Raw genomic sequence first — 18,815 nt, forward strand, 5'->3', positions numbered from 1 at the left:
TAGTAAGATAGTGAAAATTTTTAAGCGTAGACATGGACGTTTGCTACTAGAAGCCTGTGATCCATTTTTGGTTGGGCATTTTTCTGTCTGCATGTTTGTTTGGAAAATATGCAAATGAAAGGAAAATGAACAACTCCTCATTTATTGAACGTTCAGACTTTTCACAAAGCAGGTCAAAATAAGAGCACACATTAACACTCTTGGCTAATAACAGACGAGGGCTGCTGATCAGAAAATGCTATGTGAGAGGAGGAAGCTATGAGAGCTTGTTCATTTTTAAATGTTTTTGTTTTTGGTACTACAGTTGACTCTAAAGTCCATATGCATATTCAAACATGTGCTTTATTGCAGGGGTCTGAACAAACAAGGCTACCAGTGTCAACGTAAGTAAGAAGGATTTCTGTTGTACTAGCATCATTCCTTTTGTTTAGTTGTCCCTGCCCCTTAACTTCTGAAAATCTCAAGCTGTAGTTATTTCTTTTCAGAATGTAATGCAGCAATTCACAAGAAGTGTATCGATAAAGTAATAGCAAAGTGCACAGGATCAGCTATCAACAGCCGGGAAACTATGGTACGGACCCAGATTTGCCATTGTCTGAAATATGATGATTTCCTCCTGACGTTGCCTTTAACAGCCCACTAATTCTTTTCTAAAGGACTTTTTAAAAAATTATTTTCTTTTTGGTTGCACTGGGTCTTTGTTGCTGCATGTGGGCTTTCTCGTTTCAAAGAGCAGGGGCTACTCTCTAGTTGCGGTGCTTGGGGCTTCTCATTGTGATGGTTTTTCTTATTGCAGAGCATGGTCTCTAGGCTTGCAGCCTTCAGGAGTTGGGGTGCATGGGCTTTGTTGCTCCACAGTGTGTGGAATCTTCCCAGACCAGGGATCAAACCCATATTCCCTGTACTGGCAGGTGGATTTTTATCCACTGTACCACCAAGAAAGTCCAGCAACTCCCTAATTCTTGTTCATAATGCACAATTCTTAAAATTTTCCATGCATGTCAATATCTCTAAAACAGTTTCCTCATCAGTAATGATTGTTCAGTTCAGTTCAGTTCAGTTGCTCAGTCGTGTCCGACTCTCCGCGACCCCATGAATCACAGCACGCCAGGCCTCCCTCTCCATCACCAACTCCCGGAGTTCACTCAAACTCATGTCCGCAGAGTCAGTGATGCCATCCAGCCATCTCATTCTCGGTCGTCCCCTTCTCCTCCCGCCCCCAACCTTTCCCAGCATCAGAGTCTTTTCCAGTGAGTCAACTCGTCGCATGAGTGGCCAAAGTATTGCAGTTTCAGCTTTAGCATCAGTCCTTCCAATGAACACCCAGGATTGATCTCCTTTAGAATGGACTGGTTGGATCTCCTTGCAGTATAAGGGACTCTCAAGAGTCTTCTCCAGCACCACAGTTCAAAAGCATCAATTCTTTGGCGATCAGCTTTCTTCACCGTCCAACTCTCACATCCATACATGACCACGGGAAAAACCATTGCCTTGACTAGACGGACCTTGGTTGGCAAAGTAATGTCTCTGCTTTTTAATATACTATCAAGGTTGGTCATAACTTTCCTTCCAAGGAGCAAGCGTCTTTTAATTTCATGGCTGCAATCAGCATCCGCAGTGATTTTGGAGCCCAAAAAAATAAAGTCTGACACTGTTTCCACTGTTTTTCCATCTATTTCCCATGAAGTGATGGGACCAGATGCCATGATCTTTGTTTTCTGAATGTTGAGCTTCAAGCCAACCTTTTCACTCTCCTCTTTCACTTTTATCAAGAGGCTTTTGAGTTCCTCTTCACTGAGACCCAAAACTAGTGTCTTGCCCTCTCCGTGTTTAATCTCCCCATAGATCAAATCAGAATCCTAACAGAGGCTGCTTCAAATGAGGTATTTTGAGGATTGTATGAGATACTACACACAGGTGACATATTTGCCACAGCACCTGGCAGAGCTGTTCTCTATGCCTTGTCTTGTCTGTTCATATATCACAAGTGTGAAAAGTCTCCCACTCCTCGCACTGATAGACTGATGCCTCTAGAGTAGGCATTATATAATATCTTCCAAAGGTGAAAGCACTAGTTCTAGGTTGAAAGAGAAAAGGAAATATTTATATTAAATTAGGAAGGGAAGTCCGTTGACGGAACTCCCATTTAAATGAATAACTCTGGTCTCCTTCCTGAAATATTAACCCATCTGCCCAAAGGCGGCAGACTTCAGCTATCTCCAGGTTACCTGATACGAGTGTCCCGTGCCACTGGCCCAGAACAGCTAATGGCTTCCTGTCTTCATTGGACATGACTATAAGGCTTGACAAGGAAAAATCATGACTTCCAATATACATCATTGCATTGTTTTTATTATTCTGTTCATTCTGTGAAAGTCTCTGCTGGAGCAGTGAAAAGTGGGGAACCCAGGCACACACGAACTGTCACACTCTCTTGTTCCCTTTCAGTTCCACAAGGAGAGGTTCAAAATCGACATGCCGCACAGATTTAAGGTCTACAGTTACAAGAGCCCAACCTTCTGTGAGCACTGTGGGACCCTGCTGTGGGGCCTGGCCAGGCAAGGACTCAAGTGTGACGGTGAGTCCCCCGCGAAAGGTGCTTGGGGTCCCCGTCGACTGAACCTCCACGAGTGGATTTGCAGCTTTGATGAGAGGGCGAGGGAGGGAGGGAAGATGAAGATGACTTGCTCGTTCAGCCAGCCCGGAAGAGCCCCATGGTCCTGAATGAGAAGTTCCCGGTAACAAGCCGCTGCTGTTATTTCCCTTCCACCTGCCACCACCCCGTGTCTTATTTCCCAGAGAAGTGCACAGGCATTCAGGTCCTGTGTCCAGGCCCCTGGCCTGATGCCTTCTGAGGCACCCAGTCCTGGGGAGCAAGGAGGCGGCTCACTCCTCTGACTGGTCCCCTGCCCTGGCCTGTCCCTTCCTGACTCTGGCAGCTCTGGCCATGCCCCTGCCACTCTCCCTGGAACCAGCTAGGACCATTCTGTCTGTGGCCCCATCGAGGAATGAGACTGGCACATCTGCTGGGCTGCTGAAAAGTCCTGTACGGAAAAATTCCCTGGCTTACTGAAGCTGGCACACCTGTCCCCAAAGTGTGCTGTGAACTCCAGCTGCACAGTTTAAGTGTTGGAAGTGTCAGTCACTGAGTCATGTCCAGCTCTTCACGACCCCATGGACTGTAGCCCACCAGGCTCCTCTGTCCATGGAATTCTCCAAGGCAAGAAGAGTGGAGTGGGTTGCCATTCCCTTCTCCAGGGGGTCTTCCTGACCCAGGGGTTGAACCCAGGTCTCCTGAATTGCAGACAGATTGTTTACCATATGAGCCGCTGGGGAAGCCTGCCCAGGGAGCAGCCCAGCTCTGACAGGATGGCTCCTCCAGGTGACCTGACCACAGAGCCCGAGCTCACTCCCCTTTACCCATCCAGTTATTCAGCCTGACCCAGAGAGAAAGCCAGACAGCTTTCTTGCTCTAAAAGTCCAGGTTGCTAAGGCAATAACCTTTAGAAACTGAGATGCCATTTCACCAGGATTAGGGGTTAGGGAGGAAAATTCCAATAAAAACTATCAGAGCCCTTCTACCTTTGAAGTGGGGCTGAGAGGGGACAGAGCCTAAATAACGTGTTCAAAGCAAAGGTGCCCCACTTAGCAGGGAACATTTTATTCTCAGTTTAAAAAGATTTTATTGGAGTATAGTTGGCTTACAGTGTTTTGTTAATTACTGCTATACAGCAAAATTATTCAATTATATATATATGCACGTTATATAATATGCATACATTTATATGCATTTTTTAACACGCTCTTTTCCATTATGGTTTATCCTAGGATATTGATTAAACATGCATGTTTGCTAAGTCACTTTAGTCATATCTGACTCTTTGCAACCCCATGGACGGGCACATGCCAGGCTCCTCTGTCCATGGTAATCTCTAGGCAAGAATAGTACAGTGGGTTCCTCTGCCCTTCTCCAGGAGATCTTCCCAACCCAGGGATAGAACCCGTGTCTCTTAAATCTCCTGCATTGGTAGGCAGGTTCTTTACCACTAGCACCACCTGGGAAGCCCACTGATTAAACATAGAAGCCACTTTATTTTTTGTGGGTGACCCCATTTTAAGTTATGCCACTGGCTAATGTGTGTTGGATCTTTTAAGTGATAAGGGGGCTGACTTAAGCAGGAAGATCACCCTTAGCTGCCTCCTTATCCACATCCCAGGTGTATCTGCGGGTCTGGTGGAGCCTGGAGTGACATCTTAAGGAAAGCAGGAGATGTTAGGTTTTTCAACTTGTTGCTGAAGGCAGACCCACAGGTAGTCGAAATTCATCTGAACCAGAGAAACCTCTGCTGCCCAGGGGACCAGCACACACTTTCCTGTCTACCCCTGCTCAACGGCCCATGGGTGGATGGCCTGGCATTGTGTAGAGTGTCTTTAGGAGTTCACCAGCAACAGGTAATGTGGAGAGTTTCTGAGTGGACAAACAGGAATAATCAAATCCACACCTGATGGCACCTCAATTCTGATGATGGTCTTGGACATCGGGGTTTTCTTCCCTGGAGCCCATCACCCCACCTGCAGAGGCCACGCTCATCCCAGCAGTGGCTTCTGCCTCTGACCTCAGAACTTCCACTAGGATTCCTTGGCATTATTCCATGGCTCCCACACCCTGCTCTTCCCAACATTCTTTCTTCTCTGTTCCGTTCTCTTCTTCCACTTCCCATCCCCTGGCCTTCCTTACTTTCCCGCCCTCTCTCCTCCCCTCCTTTCTCCCCCCTCCCCTTCCTTCCCCCCAGTCATTCTCTGTTCTCGCTGGAACCCCGAGAGCCGGGGAACTGCCTGCTCCATCCTCATGCCCTTGCCTGCGTCTCCACCTCCCGCCCTCTCCCCTGGGTCTGCCCCCGTCTCTGCCTCACTCTCCCGTCTTCTTGCTCTCCTGTAAGCCTCCTGCCTAAGCACGGTCCCCTCTTACCCTGATCCTGTTTCCTTCTTCTGGCTGCTGAAATTCGCATGAAATTAGTCATCAGAGGAACTGTTTGCACTCACAGAGGTTCAGTTATCACCTACTAGGTTAGTAACAGGCTTCTGACATTTTGATCCTGGTGGGCAGGGAGCCTTTCTTCACGGCACATCAGAGAGGAGCTTAGATCTGGTACAATTTTAAACAGTAAGATGCTCAATCCCTGCTAACTGCCTCCCTCTCTCTGCCTTGCCGTCATGGGTAGGAAGTGGGAGCTGGGGTTGCCCAACATAAAACCTGCATCTGGGAACCCAGGAAGAGTCAAGTAAATCAGGCAGGGTTGAGAGGACAGAGGCCATTATAAGTAGTATCTTTACTGTATTAAAGATTTCACTTCAGATGGGTTTTTTACAACTATCTATGGTTTATACTTACATAGAAAATGCTATTTTGTTTTATTGTGAACGGTCTGTTTACCTGGTGAAAACTAAAGGTAAAGGCAGCTAAAGTATCATCTAAATATTTCAATAACATTTTGAAAGATGAAAGAAAAGTTGTATTCGGTGAGCACCTTTTGGAGGCCAATCACTGTGCTAAGTTTGGGCACACAAATGGGTGGCAGCCTTCCTTGCCATCAACAAGGCTCTGGCTCTGCCTCGAGCAGGAGTCGTGTCCCAGCATCATGCCAAAAGGCACCTGCTGTGTCCATGAGTATCTCAGTGAAGCGGAGGTGGATGCTTGGTGGTGTCATAAAAGCACTGCCCTAATATCTGTCTTCAGCATCTCCCTCTGCGGGGAAGATGGTGCTGGGGGTTTGCCAGTTGTCTGTTGGATGTACGTGCACCCAAAACAGATCGTGTTAAGAGTGTCTGGAAGTTGGTTGTGTCGCCCTTGCTCACGGCGTTGCTTCTTCTCTCAGCATGTGGCATGAACGTGCATCACAGATGCCAGACCAAGGTGGCCAACCTTTGTGGCATAAACCAGAAGCTGATGGCTGAAGCGCTGGCAATGATCGAGAGCACTCAGCAGGTAGGAATGGCTTTTAGGGGACGAGTCCCCGCGGTTCCAACTCAACAAGGACCATTTCAGTCCCTTCACTCTTGGATTTGTAGCAGCTGTGTGGGGCAGCGTGGACTCTGTCTCCAAGCACTTGCCTTGACCCTGGCTTTCACCTTCATGTCCACATCCCCATGTTGAGGTGTTTATTTAATGCATTTCACTTGTGTGGATATTTGTAAGAGCTTAAATTCTTCATGGAATGAACAGAGGCGCAAACAAATGTATTCATTAAAATTATTGAGGATACATTGCTAGCTTTATACATGTATAAGATGATTATGTAATAGCTGGTGGGAAAAACATTTGCTGGAATCATCTCCAAAATGCCCCCAAAACACTGAATCCAAGGCAGTTTTGCCTTTCCACTCAGTAGCATGCTGAATCCTCACATCCATGAACAAACCCTTTTTGAGACTTGGCTTTGGGACTTCCCTGGTGGTTCAGTGGTTAAGACTTCACCTTCCAATGCAGGAAGTGTGAGTTTGATCCCTGGTCAGGGAGCTAGGATCCCACATGCCTCGCACAAAAAAGCCAAAATATAAAACAGAAACAACAAGAAAGACTAAAAATGGTCCACTCTTAAAAAAAAAAAAGAAAAGAAACTTAAAGACTTGGCTTTGCCTACTTGAGCTATTTTTCCATCCATTGGTCTTTGATTCCTATTTGTGACTGAGTGCTGTGGGTAGTGTGGGAAAAACCAGTGACCCCCCGGAAATATGAAGGAAGTGATATTGCATAACATATAATAACATATTGCATAACAGGGTATGGGATCCTAAGAGAGTGCTGAGGAGGAGTAGAGGTTCGATTATCCTACATATTCAGGGATCTGAAATGGCTTTGTGACCATGGACAGCAGCATGCATGGTCCTGTCCATGGTGGGTGGGTAAGTGGGTGGTCTGACTCTTTGTTTGTAACCCAGGCTCGCTGCTTAAGAGATTCTGAGCATATCTTCAGAGAAGGTCCAGTTGAAATTGGTCTCCCATGCTCCATAAAAGGTGAAGCAAAGCCGCTGTACGTACCAGCACCAGGGAAAAAAGGTAGCTATCCCTATTCATAGTGAAGTTGCCATCAGTAATTCATCTTGATTAACCTTCACCTGAGTCCAGGACTTCCCTGTGGCTCAGAAAGTAAAGAATCTGCCTGCAATGCAGAAGACCCGGCTTTGATCCCTGTGTCAGGAAGGTTCCCCTGGAGAAGGGAATGGCTACCCACTCCAAGTATTCTTGCCTGGAGAAGCCCATGGACAGAGGAGCCTGAAGGGCTACAGTTCATGGGGTCACAAAGAATCGGACATTACTGAGTAACTAACACTTTCACTAAGACTTTCTGGGTTAAAGTCTCCCTTTACCTGGCCTGATAAATGATTCTTTTCTAGTTAGAAATTACCAACCTAGCCACCCACAAAGAGGCTTCTACTTCTAGAAGTAAAACCAAAATACAGCCCACTAGAAAAGCTTTGTAAGTGGATAGAGGTTGTGGGAAGTTCGGGTGGGGGTAGAAGATGAGGTACCTCTGGAAGAAATAATGGCAACTTTTCCTTAGAATTTTAGAATGTTATTCCCTGCCATGGTCCGACTGTTTTACAAAACAAAATCCTCCACAGAGCACTAAGGTAGAAATACCACAGACCATCTTATTCTGTACTTTGAGACTTTACTGGAAAGTTTAAGATTAGAATGGGGAAGAATAGCCAACATCCTTAACATTTATGATATTATGGAAGCTCATCCAGCCTCCTGTTGGAAGGTGCTTTTTGAGAGGATGTGACTGTGTGATTCTTTTTCAATTTTTATTTTTTTAACACCAAAACCATTTTGTATTGAGGTATAGCCAATTAATTAATGTTGTGGTAGTTTCAGGTGAATAGCAGAGGGACTCAGCTATATGTATACATGTGATTCTGAGTAGTTTCAACAGATAATATAAAATACTTATTTTCCTTGGACTTAGAATATGAAAGACAAACCTAGAGTGATACAGACAAACCTGGAGTGGTAAAGAATCTTCCTGCCAGTGCAGGAGAGATGCAGCTTCAATCCCTGGATGGGAAAGATCCCCTGGAATAGGAAACAGTAACCCGCTCCAGTATTCTTGCTTGGAAAATTCCATGGACAGAAAAGCCTGGCAGGCTACAATCCATGGAGTCTCAAAGAGTTGGACATGACTGAGCACACACATAATTCCAACCACAAAAATGATAGAATACTTATGTACTATGAGGTGCCATCAAGTGTTATCGCAGTAGATAAATGTGTCAATCAACATGTTATGTGTGTTAACTTAGCACAATGTGATATGTCAAGTATATTTCAATTTTAAGAAAAGAAATGTTATAAGAGGGTGGGAGGAAGGTTCCAGAAAAGTTGGTCTACACCTTCTCTGGCATGGAGTGAGGAATAAGTTGTCTGTAAATTTTTTTAAAGAAGTGTTTGAATTAGATTTGGGGAAGGTCTCTGGGTAAACCATGTCTCAGAGACAAGCAAAATAGGCAGCATCTTGACCTGAAGACTGTGGCGAATGATTCCATTTGGGTCTGCTATTCAGCTCTTCTTCCCTACATGGTAGGTCACAGAAATTGTTGCCATTATGCCTGCAAGCCATGCAAGCAATGGGGAGTCATTTTCCCGACAGTTCGGCTAAAATCCCTATATGTCCGTGATTCGGCATTATCTAAAGTGCTTTTTCCTGCTGCAGAGATGGTCTTTTGCTGGTTGGAATGTTTCTTAACCTGACATTTTCCCTAGTCTGTCCCATAAAGAGACACAGTCCACCCCCCAGATGCCTAGCTTCCAGGCAGGAGGTGCTCCTTTTGCCCTGCAGGAACCCCTTTCTGAACTGTTGCGGATGAAACTTTAGAACAGGATATGAAAAAGAAAGCAGGTTCTCAGAATAGCTAGGATGATCCTCTGCTGTTCCTTGTTTCCTTTTAACCACTGGCTTATCATTTTCAGAGCCTCAGGGGATCTCCTGGGAGTCTCCCTTGGAAGAGATGGAGAAAGTATGCCATCGTCCAGAACCTGAGCCGAACAAAGAAAGAGCTTCTCTACATATGAAACTAAAAATCGAGGATTTCACCTTGCACAAAATGTTGGGGAAAGGAAGTTTTGGCAAGGTACGATACTGTATGCAGGATTCTGTGGGCAAGATGAGAGAAACTGAGAAGCAAAGCTCTGGCCAGCGGAACGGAGCTGGTGGGACGAAAACCAGGCATGGGTGTGCAGAGAGGCTTCCTGGGTGGGAACTGTGATGTGATGTGAGGTATGTTAGAGGGCAGAGAGATGTCTGAATAAAAGGGACCCAGGGGCTTCCCTAGGAGAAGGCAATGGCAAGCCACCCCAGTACTCTTGCCTGGAAAATCCCATGGATGGAGGAGCCTGGTAGGCTGCAGTCCATGGGGTCGCTAAGGGTCGGACACGACTGAGCAACTTCACTTTCACTTTTCACTTTCACACATTGGAGAAGGAAATGGCAACCCACTCCAGTGTTCTTGCCTGGAAAATCTCAGGGACGGGGGAGCCCGGTGGGCTTCCGTCTATGGGGTCACACAGAGTCGGACACGACTGAAGTGACTTAGCAGCAGCAGGGGCTTCCCTGGTGGCTCAGACGGTAAAGAATCTGCCTGCAAAGCAAGAGACCTGGGTTCTATCCCTGGGTTGGGAAGATCCCCTGGAGGAGGGCGTGGCAACCCACTCCAGTGTTCTTGCCTGGAGAATCCCCATGGACAGAGGAGCCTGGCGGGCTACAGTCCATGGGGTCGCACAGAGTCGGACATAACTTAGCGACTAAGCACAGGGAGCTCTTGGGAGCAGCAGCCTCTACTGCCTGGGGAAAAACAGTTCCAGCAATCTCACTCTGAAGGTGTTCATCCCACCAGCTTCTGAGTGTGGTATCTTCGGACGCCAATGAAGCGGGAAGGTGCCCCGGCCAGTTCCTGTCTCATAGATATTTTTGTTTCATTGGTGGTTTTGTTGTTGTTTTGCTCCTTTCTTCAACCAAGAGTGTGGTTTTACTTTCCTTATGATTTTTTTCTCAGTCTTGTCTTAGCTTAGGGCTACTGTAATAAAATACCACAGAGGGAGGCAACTTCAACAGCAGAAACATATTTCTCCCAGTTCTGGAGGCTGGACATCCAGGATCAAGGTGTGGACAGGGCTGTTCCTCCTGAGGCCTCCTTCTTTCCTGGGTGTAGACACTGTCTTCTCCCTGTGTCCTCACATGGCCATTCCTCTTTGTCCCAATTCCCTCTTCTTATGAGGATGCCAGTTCTATGGCATCAGGGCCCACCCTAGTGACCTCATTTTAACATAATTATCTCTGTAAAGACCCTGTCTCCAAATAAGGTCACACTCTCAGGTTCTAGGGGTTTAGGACTTCAGCATATGAATTATTAAGGCTCCTCTGGTGGCTCAGATGGTAAAGAATCTACCTGCAATGCGAGAGACCTGGGTTTGATCACTGGGTCAGGAAGATTCCAGAGGAGCCTGTCCATGGAATTATTTGGAAGGGACACAGTGCAGCCCAGAATTAAGAGTTTCACGAGGAGTCCCTCCTCTCAATTATTCCTGCCATTCACTCAGCGTTTGGGCTGTCTGTCATGGAGGGCAAGGAGGAGGAGGAGGAAAACATAGTCTAAGAAATTATAGTCAACTATCAGTGACGAGAAGATTGTCAAGTCAGTGATTGTAAAGAGGGATGTCATGGAATACAGGCTTTTAGGTTATCTTGGCTATTAAGGATATCTCATGTATTAATGAAATCCTCAGTTGTTTTTTATTTATATTGGATGTGACTTCTGGGAGAATTTTAGCCAGAGACTAGTGTTCCATGAATTTGTGCAACCAAGGTCAGCATTATGCTCAGCACCTGCTCACCAGACTTGGGCTGTAAAACTTACCCAGTTTAATAATAAACAAGCTGAAATGCAACTATGTCTTGCCATAGCTGAATGACTTTGTGCTGCTAGTAGGGATTGGGTTTAATACCAAGGCATCGCCTCTGGCAAAACCCACTCGGCCTTGCCAACTGTAGCCAATAGCTATTAATTCGTTTCCACAATAGCACGAACCATTGCAGGCTCACTTGGTGTTATTCTGAGTGCAATAGGCAGTTTTACAGCGAGTCTTCATTAAAATGTAATAGCCTGTTACCAAAAATTGAAAGGACATTACAGAGATGGAGATTGCCTTTTCAGCTTCTTAGTTTAAAGCTGGTTTGGGGAATGTTTTATTGAAAGAAGCAATTACCAAAAGAGGATGTCTAATTGTTATAGAAATGTTTTTCTTTGTTCTTTGCGTAGATTTCTACTTTTCAACAACGTTAACACAGCTTTAAGTTAAACCTACCTGCCTTAGTAAATAACCCAATGGATAGATGAGAGCTTCAGTAGCCTCAGCTCTGTGACTAAGTTCCTCCCCATCAGAATCCCAGATCCCTGCACCCCGAGGGGACTGCACTGTGGGGGCCCAACAGCAGTTGGGGGAGCCCCAAAGCAGAATATATTTCCTCCTCTTGAACTCCAAAACTTGTTCTTGTTTTTCTTTTGTTTTCACTCTCTATAGATATGGTTCCTCACCAAAATGGTAGCCTATTTTGGTTCTCCATCAATTTTAGGCCCAGGAGAATAAATGGCATGTTTTCTGAGGTTATGCACATTATTTGCCTGAAGGCTCAGACGGTAAAGATTCTGTCTGCCATGCAGAAGACATGGGTTCGATCCCTGGATTGGGAAGATCGCCTAGAGAAGGGAATGGCTACCGAGTCTGGTATTCTCACTTGGAGAATTCCATGGACAGAGGAATCTGACCGGCTACAGTCCATGGGGTTGCAAAGAGTTGGACACAACTGAGTGACTCACACTTTCACCTTCATGCCTGAATTCTCATCTAAGCTCTACCCTCTCTATCAAGCCAGCTACACCCAGAGCTATGTGTCTGCACTGTATTATTTTAAACATCAGTTCAGTTCAGTCACTCAGTCCTGTCCCACTCTTTGCAACCCCATGAATCACAGCACGCCAGGCCTCCCTGTCCATCACCAACTCCCGGAGTTCACTCAAACTCATGTCCATCGAGTGGGTGATGCCATCCAGCCATCTCATTCTCTGTCGTCCCCGTCTCCTCCCACCCCCAGTCCCTCCTAGCATCAGAGTCTTTTCCAGTGAGTCAACTCATCGCTTGAGGTGGCCAAAGTATTGCAGTTTCAGCTTTAGCATCAGTCCCTCCAATGAACATCCAGGATTGATCTCCTTTAGAATGGACTGGTTGGATTTCCTTGCAGTCCAAGGGACTCTCAAGAGTCTTCTCCAGCACCACAGTTCAAAAGCATCGATTCTTCGGCAATCAGCTTTCTTCACAGTCCAACTCTCACATCCATACATGACCACGGGAAAAACCAGAGCCTTGACTAGACGGACCTTGGTTGGCAAAGTAATGTCTCTGCTTTTGAATATGCTATCTAGGTTGGTCATAACTTTCCTTCCAAGTAGTAAGTGTCTTTTAATTTCCTGGCTGCAATCAGCATCCGCAGTGATTTTGGAGCCCAAAAAAATAAAGTCTGACACTGTTTCCACTGTTTCCCCATCTATTTCCCATGAAGTGATAGGACCAGATGCCATGATCTTTGTTTTCTGAATGTTGAGCTTCAAGCCAACCTTTTCACTCTCCTCTTTCACTTTCATCAAGAGGCTTTTGAGTTCCTCTTCACTTTCTGCCATAAGGGTGGTGTCATCTGCATATCCGAGGTTATTGATATTTTTCCAACATAGACACATGCATTTTCACTATAGGTGTGTCATCATGAACTTCAGCATTCCTTAAAAGTCACTAAAAGAAACAAATGAAGAGTGGGTTTTTTGAAGTATAGTTGATTTACAATATTATATTAGCTTCAGATGTGTTGTAACAATGATTCAGTAGTTTTACAGATGCTACTCTAAAGTTATTACAGAATAATGGTTCTGTTTCTCTGTGAGATTCAATATATCCCCCATGCTTATTTATTTCACACAGACTAGTGTGCCCCTCTTAATCCCATGCCCTTGTCATGGCCCTCCCCGCGACTGGAAACCACTGGTTTGTTCCCTATATCCGTGAGTCTGTTTCTGTTTCGTTACACACATTCATTTTGGTTTTAGATTCCAATAACTGTCATTCAGAAAGCATTTTAGAGTTCACAGGCCGCTTCCCCACCTGGAGTTTGATTTTCACAGCAGTCCTGTAAGTCAGCAGTGTGGTGATAGTTACGGCTTTTCCACATTAGGGAACCGAAGCCCAGGGAGGTTCCTTTGTGTGCCCACATTGCCACAGCTGGTAAACGTCTGCGAAATGAGGCTGGAGCTGCGTCTGTCTCCACATGCCGTGTCTCACTGCTATCAGTTGTCTGTGGCTGCATCATCTGCAAGAATGCAAGTTGGAGAAACCCTCCATTCTATGCCATCTGGCGTCCTGTCTTATAAGATGCCTGAAATGGAGTGGAAAAAAGTCAGCTTTGGAGTCAGATTTCCCACTGAGTAGCTCTGTGAGTTTGAGAAAGTTACCCTTTGACCCTAGGCTTCTTTTATTATTAATATCTGTATTACAGTGTTCTGAACCAAGAATTAAATCGGTACTAAAATTCGATAGCATGCGTAAAGCCTGTAGCAGAATGAATGTGTCAGAACACATGGTAGGTCTTGAAGGTAATGTTGGCGTCTGTGTCGCCAGAGGAAACGCTGTGCATTCTTCAAATATATTAGGACAGTTGTATTTCTCACGTATGGTTTTTGGCCTTGAAAAAGTGGGTAAAGCATGGAGTAAGGTTTTGTGCTCATTTTCATTGATTATTTCAAAAGCAGTCAAGTCTTCCTCTTCATTGCTCACTGCTGCTTTCTCAATACACATTTTTCTCTGATTTTTTTTTTTATAAACTTAGGTCTCTGGACAGACAGGACACTTTTTAAAAAATTTTCTTGGCATATAGCTGATTTACAGTGTTGTGTATCTGCTGTACAGCTATACATGTACATGTATCCCCTCTTCTGTGGTTTCCTTCCCATTTCGGTCCAAGCATAGGGTAACGTTCCCTTAACGATACAGCAGGTTCTCATTCGTTATCTGTTTTATTCATAGCAGTGTGTGTGTATCAATCCCAGCCTCCTAATCCATCCCCCTTGATGTCCATGCATTTGTTCTTTACATCTGTGCCTCTGTTTCTGCTTTGCAAGTAGGTTCATCTTTACGACTTTTCTAGATTCCACTTTTTTAAATAGAATCTTTCCAGGGGCTGAGAATAACCCATCCGATTTTGTGAAACCCTGTGAAGGGTAGAGTGGATGAAGCTGTTAATAGCATCCCACGCCAGGAAAACTCGGTTTGTCTCCATAAAGGGAATAGAGGAGGATTGGAGAATTAATTCTGTTTCCTCCCCCTGTACATCTCTCTCAGCACGTCATGACTCTTCTTTATCGAGTGTCAATCCAAATTCTAAAATAACTCTGCTTCTTCTCCTTCCTTCCAGGTCTTCCTAGCAGAGTTCAAGAAAACCAATCAATTTTTCGCAATAAAAGCCTTAAAGAAAGATGTGGTTTTGATGGACGATGACGTGGAGTGCACGATGGTAGAGAAACGGGTCCTCTCCTTGGCCTGGGAGCACCCGTTCTTAACACACATGTTCTGCACGTTCCAGACCAGGGTAAGGCTCCTGCCCAGATAGTCCCTCACCTCTGTACCCTCAGCCAGGAAGTCTGGTGCTCCTGCGCAGCAAGAGACATGGGGCGCTCACTCCATGTATTTCTTCTTTGAGTCCACCTTCCATCCATCTGAGCAAGCCGTTCACAGTTGTTTAGAGGGGAACAAACTTGTTTGGAAAGAAACAAGTTTTCTTGTTTGGAAAAATGCAAGAAACTTGCATTTTCTAATGCAGTTGACTGGGGAAAGGGCCTTACTTCTGGTTTTGCTTGCTTGCTTTTTAGAATTCAGTTTAACTTATATAACAAGGATTCTAAGCCGTGTGTGACTTGCTTAACAAAGTAGTGCTTTGTGAAAGGGAAAAGGTGTGACATCTGTTCATCTACCATACATATATTTCAGGGGACAAAATTTGGAAAAATGGATCAAAATGTGTGTGTACTGTTATTTCCCTTTTTTAAGGCCAGTAGAAGATCATCCTTTAAAGCACACTTTACCAGGAACTGAGCAGTCAGATAAAACTGAATTGTGTCAAAAATGCCTCTTATTTTTGGAGAATGTTCCTCTTGATCTGCTTTTTCTTTAAAATTAAAAAAAAAAAAACAAACTTTTTTCTAACTTAAAAGTTATTCAGGATCATTTTAGAAAATTTGCTTATGTGCTTAAAGAAAATCACATATATCCCATTACTTGGGAATAGTCGCCATTACTATGTTGAAGTTTATCTTTCTAGATTTCTCTCCCACATTGGGTTTATAAAAATAAAAATAACCAGTTAGTGTAAATGCCTCCTGCTCTGTAACTTGCACTTTAACACTCTGTACACTTCCTGACATCTGTAAATATCCTTCTGCAATGTGATTTATCTCATTAGGCTATTTCTAAATTTTGTTCTAATTTAAATAACACTGAAGTGAACATCCCTGTAGATCAGTCATCCATATAAGCATTATGGTTTTCTATTTTTCTACTGTACTTGACCCTGTCCCCATGTGTATAGCCTAGAATTGTTTTGTATGTAGCCAAGAATAATAAGCAGACCCGTGGGGAGCTGTGTGATTAAGAGCCAAAGAAAATGAGGAAGTTTTTCTCTTGTTCTATTTCAAGCCTTGATGATAATGTATATACTACCTTAGTATAAGTAGCATCTTCTGCCTCCAGCCACAGAAGTGTTAGTGGGGAAACTGGGAATCAGCCAGTAAATGTGGATGGTCACTTAGGGATTTCATCACCACTTCTCCAGCTGCCAATAGACTCTCAAGTGTTTAATTAGGGAACAGATGAATAAATGTACTTAGCTAAAATGGAAACCCAGACCATAAGAAAGCACTTGGTGATCACATACTGTACTTGAAGCATTGTGAAGGATACAGAAATAATACAGTCCCTGACCTAGAAATTTCATACTCTGTGGAGCTGAAATAGCTCAGTTGGGAGAGTGTTAGACCGAAGATCTAAAGGTCCCTGGTTCAATCCTGGGTTTTGGCAGGCAAGCACTTCTTTTGTGGCTTCCCTGGTGGCTCAGATGGTAAAATGTCTGCCTGCAATGCGGGAGACCCAGGTTCGATCCCTAGATTGGGAAGTCCAGGAAATAGCAACCCACTCCAGTACCCTTGCCTGGAAAATTCCATGGGCAGAGGAGCCTGGTAGGCTACAGTCCATGGGGTTGCAAAGAGTCAGACACGACTGAGCAACTTCACTTTCACTTTCAAAGAGGTGACAATGATACTTCTAACGGTGGTAAGTAATATTAGTTGCAGAATGCTGACTTTTAAGTACCAGAGCTGAGAAAAACTAGAAATTAGAATTTGAATAAGCAGTAAAGGTCTTGGGCAACAGAAGTGTAGAGGCTATAAGAAGGCATGAAGGAAGAAAGGGATTGTGATAAGCTGTTTGAGTAGGCTTATGTTTTATAGCAGAAAGGAGTTTGGGATTCCTGGTAATGAGGGTTACCGAGATTTCCTGCTAGACGGTTCCTCCTGGAGATCAGAAATATCTGTTGGTCGTGGATGGCGCAGATATTTTACTGAAAGACAAAATAAGCAACTCTGACCAACTCTCTTGGTCTGTGTTCTAGATTTGCTGTGCACCCTAGGGGTTACTTAGTCTCACTTTTCCTCTTGAAATATTGTGAGGCTTTTATCAAAATGCTAAATGCATCTCAGACCAAGCTTCTAGGAAATCAAATTTCTCTTGGCACCTTTTCCTGCTGTTGTTTTTTATTGGAATATAATTGCTTTACAATGTTGTGTTAGTTTCAGCTGTACAATGAAGTGAATCAGCCATATGTATCCATATATCCCCCTCCCACCCCTCTAGGTCATCACAGAGCACCAAACTGAGCTCCCTGTGCTGTACAGCAGCTTCCCACTAGCTGTTTTTATGTATTTGTTTGATTGTTGTTTTCATATCTTACAGAGAAGGCTACCATGAAGTCCATTTTGTAAAAAATAGGCATATTTCTGTCTCTGATTGTCAGTTCTCAGGGGTTATTTACAGTTTTCCTTGTTATAGGAAATGCTCTTAAAATTCCAAGCCTACGGAATGCTTTACCAAAACCAGAGCAGTAAATGCACGAGAAAAAACGTTATAGAATGTACACATAAAATGTAAAAATGACTGTCTCACTAAGGGTCGGACACGACTGAGCGACTTCACTTTCACTTTTCACTCACACATTGGAGAAGGAAATGGCAGCCCGCTCCAGTGTTCTTGCCTGGAGAATCCCAGGGACGGGGGAGCCTGGTGGGCTTCCGGGGTCACACAGAGTCGAACACGACCGAAGTGACTTACCAGCAGCAGCAGAGATGGTGGGGAAGGGGAGACAAAGCTTACATTATTACACTTTCTGAAGGACCCTCAGTTGTTTTGAGACACCTTGATTTTTAAATTTAATTTTTGTTAGTGTATAGTTGCTGTGAAGAATTATAAGTTTTAGGTGTACAATTCAGTGATTCAATTTTCAAAGATTATACTCTATTTATAGCTGTTATAAAATATTTAGATTTCCCATGTTGTGCAATATATCCTTGTAGCCCGTTTTGTACCTAATAGTCCTGATTTATTTAAACCTTGTATGTCAAACAAAATAACCAGATGCCACAGGTGAGTGTAAAAGGCAGCAATTTACATGAATAATGATTTCCTCTGGGTAAGTTTAGAATGTAGTCAGTTGGGAAAAGGGCCTTACTCCTGGATTTTGTCTGCTTGCTTATTGTTTAGAATTTGGTTTTAACTTCTATAACAATGAGGATTTGAAGCAGTCAAAGACTGCTTTATCTACTTGAATTTTTTTTGTGTGATTCCATACAAATTTTGGGATTATTTGTTCTAGTTCTGCGAAAAATGTCATGGGTATTATGATAGATATTGCATTAAGTCTTTAGATGGTTTTCAGTAGTAAGGACATTTTAACAATACTAATTCTTTCAATCCATGAACACAGGATATTTTCCACATTTTCTTTGTATCATGTTGAATCTCCTACATTAGTGTCTTTTAGTTTTCAGAATACAGGTCTTCCACCTCTTAAATTAATCCCTAGGTATTTGATTCTTTTTTGATGCAACTGTAAACAGGATCGTTTTGCTTTTTCTTTTTAACAGTTCATTATTAGTATACAAACTGCACTGTATTTCTGCAACTTTATTTGTTAGCTCTAAAAGTTTTTTCACCGTATCTTTAGGGTTTTCTATGTATAGTATCATATGATCTGCGAATAGTGACAGTTTTTACTGTCTCCTTTCCAATTTGGAAGGAGTTCCAGCAGTTCCCCCACATGTTTGGCAGATGCCTTAAGGTTAGTAAATGGTATAAGTGTCCTTTATATCACTGTTTTTTTCCATGTGTCCCAAGGTGGGCAACTCTGTGCACAGGGCTCTCAGGGGTATCCTTCCTACTGCAGACCACAATGGATCCTAGTTTTCTTTTTAATTAGAAGATAATTGCTTTACAATGTTTTGTTGGTTTCTGCTGTGCAACAATGTGAATAGCCATAAGTAAACATACATCCCCTCCACCCAACCCTCTAGGTTCCTGGTAATGCAGGGTCTCGGTCCCTCTATCATTTCTTGAGCAGAAGCTGTTCAGTCTGCCCTCAGTTATTCAGGAGGAATTGCTTTCTGTGTAGATC

The 18,815-nt window shown here is 44.0% G+C and overlaps 1 protein-coding gene and 1 non-coding gene across 7 annotated transcripts in view; both read left to right on the top strand.

Annotated features, from left to right (window-relative positions):
* PRKCQ (protein kinase C theta) overlaps nt 1–18,815 on the top strand; it is a 155,611-nt gene that overhangs the window by 79,142 nt on the left and 57,654 nt on the right. For all 6 annotated transcript variants that reach the window (XM_055427121.2, XM_055427130.2, XM_088844201.1 and 3 more), the window contains exons 6-12: nt 352–383; nt 486–571; nt 2,449–2,578; nt 5,877–5,986; nt 6,940–7,057; nt 8,972–9,132; nt 14,514–14,687. In XM_055427121.2, coding sequence (XP_055283096.1) covers nt 352–383; nt 486–571; nt 2,449–2,578; nt 5,877–5,986; nt 6,940–7,057; nt 8,972–9,132; nt 14,514–14,687 — 811 coding nt within the window. The remainder of the gene's footprint in view (nt 1–351; nt 384–485; nt 572–2,448; nt 2,579–5,876; nt 5,987–6,939; nt 7,058–8,971; nt 9,133–14,513; nt 14,688–18,815) is intronic.
* TRNAF-GAA (transfer RNA phenylalanine (anticodon GAA)) lies at nt 16,099–16,171 on the top strand. The gene has a single exon. It is a non-coding gene; the product is annotated as a tRNA-Phe (tRNA).

This window comes from Moschus berezovskii, chromosome 15 (assembly GCF_049115385.1).
Source record: "Moschus berezovskii isolate FMDL1 chromosome 15, NW_MosBer_1.0, whole genome shotgun sequence".
Lineage (NCBI taxonomy): Eukaryota > Metazoa > Chordata > Mammalia > Artiodactyla > Moschidae > Moschus > Moschus berezovskii.